The 6,766-nt window shown below is 55.2% G+C and overlaps 1 protein-coding gene across 1 annotated transcript; it reads right to left on the reverse strand.

Moving 5' to 3' along the window:
- Nucleotides 1-689: 689 nt before the first annotated feature.
- LOC140404493 (vimentin-like) lies at nucleotides 690-2,211 on the reverse strand. Its single transcript, XM_072493107.1, has one exon. It carries the CDS (start codon nucleotides 2,126-2,128, stop codon nucleotides 1,073-1,075), a length of 1,056 nt encoding a protein of 351 aa, XP_072349208.1. The 5' UTR covers nucleotides 2,129-2,211; the 3' UTR covers nucleotides 690-1,072.
- Between the last annotated feature and the right edge of the window lie 4,555 nt (nucleotides 2,212-6,766).

Raw genomic sequence — 6,766 nt, forward strand, 5'->3', positions numbered from 1 at the left:
GAGGGGGAGGGGAATGGAGGGGGAGGGGAATGGAGGGGGAGGGGAATGGAGGGGGAGGGGAATGGAGGGGGAGGGGAATGGAGGGGGAGGGGAATGGAGGGGGATGAGGGGAATGGAGGGGGATTTGGGGGAGAGGGATTCACGGGGGGGGGGCTGTAATGTGTATATTCAGAAAGCAGAAACCAATAAGCACTTGTCAGGGTGGAAGGTCCTTTCCCAGTTGCATTCATACCACATGTAGTTCATGAGCGGGCGAGGAGGGGAATGGGGAGAGGGCTTAATGTGTGCACGGTCCTTTCCCAGTTGCACTAACACCACATCTTGTTCATGGTGGAGGAGGGGGATTGGGGAATGAGGAGGGGGATTGGGGAATGAGGAGGGGGATTGGGGAATGAGGAGGGGGATTGGGGAATGAGGAGGGGGATTGGGGAATGAGGAGGGGGATTGGGGAATGAGGAGGGAGATTGGGGAATGAGGAGGGAGATTGGGGAATGAGGAGGGGGATTGGGGAATGAGGAGGGGGATTGGGGAATGAGAAGGGGGATTGGGGAATGAGAAGGGGGATTGGGGAGTGATGAGGGTGATTGGGGAATGAGGAGGGGGGTTGGGGAATGAGGAGGGGGGGTTGGGGAATGAGGAGGGGGGGTTGGGGAATGAGGAGGGGGGGTTGGGTAATGAGGAGGGGGGGGTTGGGGAATGAGGAGGGGGATTGGGGAATGAGAAGGGGGATTGGGGAATGAGAAGGGGGATTGGGGAATGAGGAGGGGGGTTGGGGAATGAGGAGGGGGGGTTGGGGAATGAGGAGGGGGGGTTGGGGAATGAGGAGGGGGGGTTGGGTAATGGAGGGATTGGGGGGATTGGGGAATGGGGGGGTTTGGGGAATGGGGGGGTTTGGGGAATGGGGGGTTTGAGGAATGGGGGGTTTGAGGAATGGGGGTTTGGGGAATGGGGGGGTTTGGGGAATGGGGTTTTGGGGAATGGGGGGTTTGAGGAATGGGGGGTTTGAGGAATGGGGGTTTGGGGAATGGGGGGGGTTGGGGTTTAATGTGTGCACGGTCCTTTCCCAGTTGCACTAACACCACATCTTGTTCATGTCCTCTGGCGGGGCGGCCTTGCTGGGGGGGGTGGCGGCGGGCCCGGCTGTCAGGCAGGCGGGGCTGTTGTAGTCCCGGGACTTCTTCTCCACCTGGTTGAGGAGGCTCTTGTAGCCGGACAGCTCCTGCTCCAGCCCCGCCTTGACGCTCAGCAGCGTCTGGAAGTCGGCCGTCTGCGCCTCGATCTTCTTCTCCAGCGACTTGTTGTAATCCTTGATGCGGCCGATCTCCCGCTCCTTCTCCTGCAGGTGGCTCTTGTGCATCTCGTCCCGCAGCCGCAGGTCGGTGACGGCGTTGCGGTGAGCCTCCGTCTCCCGCTTGAGCCGCTGCAGGGGCACGCTGTTCTCCTCGAACTTGTGGCGGTAGCGCTGCAGCTCGTCCTTGTTGCGCCGCGCCATCTGGTCGTATTCCTGGCGCATGTTGCGCAGCGCCTGCTCCAGGTCCAGCGTGGAGCTCTCCACCTGGTCCAGGTTCTGCAGGTTGTCCACCTTCTGCTGCCAGTAGATGCGCTCCTGGTCCCGCACCAGCTTGAGCTGCGCCAGCTGGGCCTCCAGCAGCTTGAACTGGCACTGCAGCTTCTCCAGGCCGGCGCCCGAGTCCTCGTAGCGCTTCTTCAGCTCCTGGAAGTCGCGGTCGAACTCGCGCTTGAGCTGGCACTCCTTCTCCAGCCGCGCCTTCAGCTTGTCCTTCTCCAGCTTCAGCAGCACCAGCTCGTTCTGGATCTCGTCCACCCGCGCCTGGAAGTCCTGGTAGTCTTTCTGATAGGCCTTCTCCACCGCCATGAACTCCTCCTTCTCCAGCTTCTTCAGCTCGGCCAGCAGCTCCTTGTTCTTGCGCTGCAGGTTCAGCACCGTGTTGTTGATGTACTTGGCGAAGCGCTCGTTCAGCTCCTTGATCTGCTCCTTGCCCTCCTGCATGCCCTCCTGCAGGTCCTTCTCCGCCGCATCGCACGTCGCCACCTCGGTCTGCCGCTCCGAGCACGGGTTATTCGATGTGGCCGTGACCGGCGACGCGGTCCTGGAGCAGGAAAACATCCTGCCGCTGCCTCCGGGCGCCTGGAGCCACTGGCGGGGCGGCGGCAGGCGGCGCGCGGCGGCCGTTAGAGCGGCACAGCCGTTAGGCCGGGGGGGAGGGGGAGCGCCATTCAAACCGGGCCCCGCCCCCGCGCTCAGACCCCGCCCCCCCGCGCTCAGACCCCGCCCCCCCCGCGCTCAGACCCCGCCCCCCCCGCGCTCAGACCCCGCCCCCCCCGCGCTCAGACCCCGCCCCACCCGCGCTCAGACCCCGCCCCCCCCGCGCTCAGACACCGTCCAGCCCTCGCCCAAACCCCGCCCCCTCAGACCCCGCCCCCCCCGCGCTCTGACCCCGCCCCCCGCGCTCAGACCCCCGCCCCTCCGCGCCCAAACCCCGCCCCCTCAGACCCCGCCCCCTCGCCCAAACCCCCGCCCCCCCCGCGCTCAGACCCCGCCCCCCCGCGCTCAGACCCCGCCCTCCCCCCGCGCTCTGACCCCCGCCCCCCGCGCTCTGACCCCCGCCCCCCGCGCTCAGACCCCGCCCCACCGCACTCAGACCCCGTCCACCCCGCGCCCAAACCCCGCCCCCCTCAGACCCCGCCCCCCCGCGCTCTGACCCCGCCCCCCCGCGCTCAGACCCCGCCCCTCCGCGCCCAAACCCCCGCCCCCTCAGATCCCGCCCCCTCGCCCAAACCCCGCCCCCTCAGACCCCCGCCCCCCCCCCCGCGCTCCGCCCCCCGCCCCCCCCCGCCCTCGCCCCCCCCGCCCTCCGACCCCGCCCCCCCGCCCTCCGACCCCGCCCCCCCGCCCCGCCCCCCCGCCCTCCGACCCCGCCCCCCCCGCCCTCAGACCCCGCCCACCGCCCTCAGACCCCGCCCACCGCCCTCAGACCCCGCCCACCGCCCTCAGACCCCGCCCACCGCCCTCAGACCCCGCCCACCGCACTCAGACCCCGCCCACCGCACTCAGACCCCGCCCACCGCACTCAGACCCCGCCCACCGCACTCAGACCCCGCGCTGACCCATGCTCAGACCCCGCCCATCGAGCACACACCGCGCGCGGCCCCCAACCCAGTTCTGGTCGCCACATTACCAGAAGGACGTGGATGCTTTAGAGAGGGTGCAGAGGAGGTTCACCAGGATGTTGCCTGGTATGGAGGGTGCTAGCTATGAAGAAAGGTTGAGTAGATTAGGATTGTTTTCGTTGGAAAGACGGAGGTCGAGGGGGAACCTGATTGAGGTCTACAAAATTATGAGAGGTATGGACAGGGTGGATAGCAACAAGCTTTTTCCAAGAGTGGGGGTGTCAATTACAAGGGGTCACGATTTCAAGGTGAGGGGGGGAAAGTTTCAGGGAGATGTGCGGGGAAAGTTTTTTACGCAGAGGGTGGTGGATGCCTGGAATGCGTTGCTAGCGGAGGTGGTAGAGGCGGGCACGACAGCGTCATTTAAGATGCATCTAGACAAATATATGAACGGGCGGGGAACAGAGGGAAGTAAATTGCCCCTTAATTGGAAAAAGATAATTGGGTACTTTAAATTTATAAAAAATAGAAAAATAAATTGTCTGGACCGTCTATTGTAGTAACCCCTCCAAATTAGACATTGCTTCCAAAACACCCGTGTGTGAAAAAGCTGAGCCCGTTGGAATGGTGGCGATACTGTCCTCACGACTGGCTTCACCTTCTCCACTACGTTTCAAATATAGATATGTTTTTACCTTCCTTTAATTTGTGGTTCTATCACACGAGGAAGTCAGAATTGGTTTAAACTGTATGGTGCCGGGTTTAATCGTTCAATGCAGTGACGCCCCAGGACAAAAGCCACAGTTCAAACAAGCAAAGGTTGCTGAAGGATGGAACCTTAATCAACGTGGAAGTACATTAACTCAGACATGATGTCTTAAGCATTGTACGTTTGAAGGTCTACAGGTAATAAAGTACCCAACCAAGTTAACCTCAGGTTAACCTCACTGCAGGATAATGAAGTTTGTACCTTTTTATATACCATTTTAAATACAAAGTTACACCCAAGGTAAGATACAATGAACAGCTTTGGAGCAGCAATTTTGGGGCTGGTTTAGCACAGGGCTAAATAGCTGGCTTTGAAAGCAGAACAAGGCAGGCGAGCAGCACGGGTTCAATTCCGTACCAGCCTCGCCGAACAGGCGCCAGAATGTGGCGACTAGGGGCTTTTCACAGTAACTTCATTTGAAGCCTACTTGTGATAATGAGTGATTTTTTATTCATTTAATTTCATTTTCATTTCAATCCTCATCATTGTATAGTAGGAGAATAAATTTGCAAGTATATAAAGTGTCTGGAAGTGCATTTTTTAAAAACCATTAAAGACAAATGTGGGTATTTCACAGTCCAAAACAGGAGAATTTATAATAGAAAGCAAGGAAATGGCAGATCAATTAAACAACTATTGTAGATCGGTCTTCAGACGAAGACACAAATAACTTCCCAGAATTGCTAATAAATCAACGGTCTAGTGAGGAGGAATTGAAGGAAACTGGGAACATAGGAATTAGGAGAATTCAGCCCCTCGGCCTGCTCCGCCATTCAATCAAAAGAAAGAATACAGCACAGGAACAGGCCATTCGGCCCTCCAAGCCTGCGCTGATCATGGTACCTGGCTAAACTAAAACCGTCTGCACTCAGAGTCCGTATCCTTCCATTCCCACCCCATTTATATATGAAATTAAATGAAATGAAAAATACATTTGCCTAGATGCCCCTTAAATGCCGCTATGGTATCTGCTCCCACCACCTCCCCGGCATTCCAAATATTTACCATCCTCTTGCCTTGCACATCTGTTCTAAACCTTTCCCCACGTACTTTAAACCTATGTCCCCCAGTACTTGACTCTCCTACCCGAGGAAAGAGCATCTGACTATCCACTCATAATCTTGTAGACCTCTATCAGGTCGCCTCTCAACCTCTGTCGTTACAGTGAGAACAGGCCGAGGTTATCTAATCGCTTCTCACAGCTAATGCCCTCCATACCAGGCAACATCCTGGTAAACCACTTCTGTACCCTCTCCTAAGCATCCACATCCTTCTGGTAGTGTGATCATAAGACATAGGAGCAGAATTAGGCCACTCAGCCCATCGAGTCTGCTCCGCCATTCAATCATGGCTGATATTTTCTCATCCCCATTCTCCTGCCTTCTCCCCATAACTCCTGATCCCCTTATTAATCCAGAACCTATCTATCCCTGCTTGTAGATCAGATTGTAACAGTTTAGGTCGGAGGACTGCCCCCTGCGGCACCCCGCTAGTTACAGTTCGCCAGCCAGAGAAGACCCATTTATCAACCCTCTGCTTTCCGTCAGTCATCGAAACCTCAATCTAATCTAGTACTCACCCCCAATCTCCTGCAATCTCACCTTCTGGATCAGTCTTTTATGCAGCACCTTATCAAATACCTTCTAGAAGTCTAGATATACCACATCCACAGGTTCCCCATTATCCACCTTGCTGGTTATGTCCTCAATAACTCAAGCAAGTTTGTCAAGCATGACTTATCCTTCATAAAATCATGCTGACAATGGTGGATTGAGCTTTGTCTTTTCAAATGTTCAGTCATCTCCTCTTTAATAAACTGATTCCAGCAATTTTCCCACCACAGAGATCAAGCTAACTGGTCCATAATTTCCCACTTTTTAACTCTCTCCCTTTCCGAATAGGGGCATCACATTTGCGTGTTTCCAATCCACCAGGACCCTTCCAGAATCCAGGGAATTCTGAAATATCATAACCAATGCATCCACCATCTCGGCTGCCACCTCCCTAGGGTGCAAGCCATCGGGTCCAGATGACTTATCTGCCTTTAATCACATCAGTTTATTCAATACCATCTCCATAGTGATGGTTATTGCACCAAGTTCCTCTGCATTAACTGTAGATTTTGGAACATTTTTATTATGTTTCAGTGAGAGCAGAGGCAAAATATTGGTTCAGTGCCTCCGCCATCTCGGTGTTCCCCATTATTACCTCACCAGTGTCGTCCTCCAAAGGGCCAACATTTACTGTAGCTATTCTCTTCCTCTTTAAATATTTATAAAAGCTTTTCGTATCAGTCTTTATGTTTTGCACTGAGTGCTGAATTTGGTGTATTTGAGTGCTATAGTAAGAGTTTGGTGACTGAGGGAGTATAAGGCTTCATTTTTATCTAAAGTCTAGTCTTTCTTTTATTTAGTTAATTAACTTAAAAGTTGCTGTTTGGTTTAGAAGAAGGTGAATTTTCAATCAGCTTTAAACAAAGGTTCAACTTGTAGGCACTTGCAGCTGGAGCTTGTTAATTAGTTAATTGGATTAGTCCAGTTTCAGAGGCTAGATTCACAGTATAAAAGTGATCCCCCGACAGTGCAGACTTTGTTTGCACTGAGTGCTGAATTTGGGGCATTTGAGTGCTATTGTGAGAGTTTGGTGACTGAGGGAGTGCTGCATTTGGTGCATTTGAGTGCTATTGTGAGAGTTTGGTGACTGAGGGAGTTAGGTGTGGAGGGAGCAAGGTGCTCCTTTCATTTCCATTTCCTACATTTCCTCAAAGAGCGTGAAGGGAGCCAGACGTTTGCAGAGAGTGCAGCTGACTGGGAGCAGAGTCGGAGGGCGGAGATCCAGTTGGTCCACAGGGCAGCTATATTCTGT

This window comes from Scyliorhinus torazame, chromosome 30, assembly GCF_047496885.1.
Source record: "Scyliorhinus torazame isolate Kashiwa2021f chromosome 30, sScyTor2.1, whole genome shotgun sequence".
NCBI classification, from domain to species: domain Eukaryota; kingdom Metazoa; phylum Chordata; class Chondrichthyes; order Carcharhiniformes; family Scyliorhinidae; genus Scyliorhinus; species Scyliorhinus torazame.

Coding starts and splice junctions, on each gene's coding strand:
- LOC140404493 (XM_072493107.1), bottom strand. CDS start 2,128: ATGTTTTCCTGCTCCAGGACCGCGTCGCCGGTCACGGCCACATCGAAT.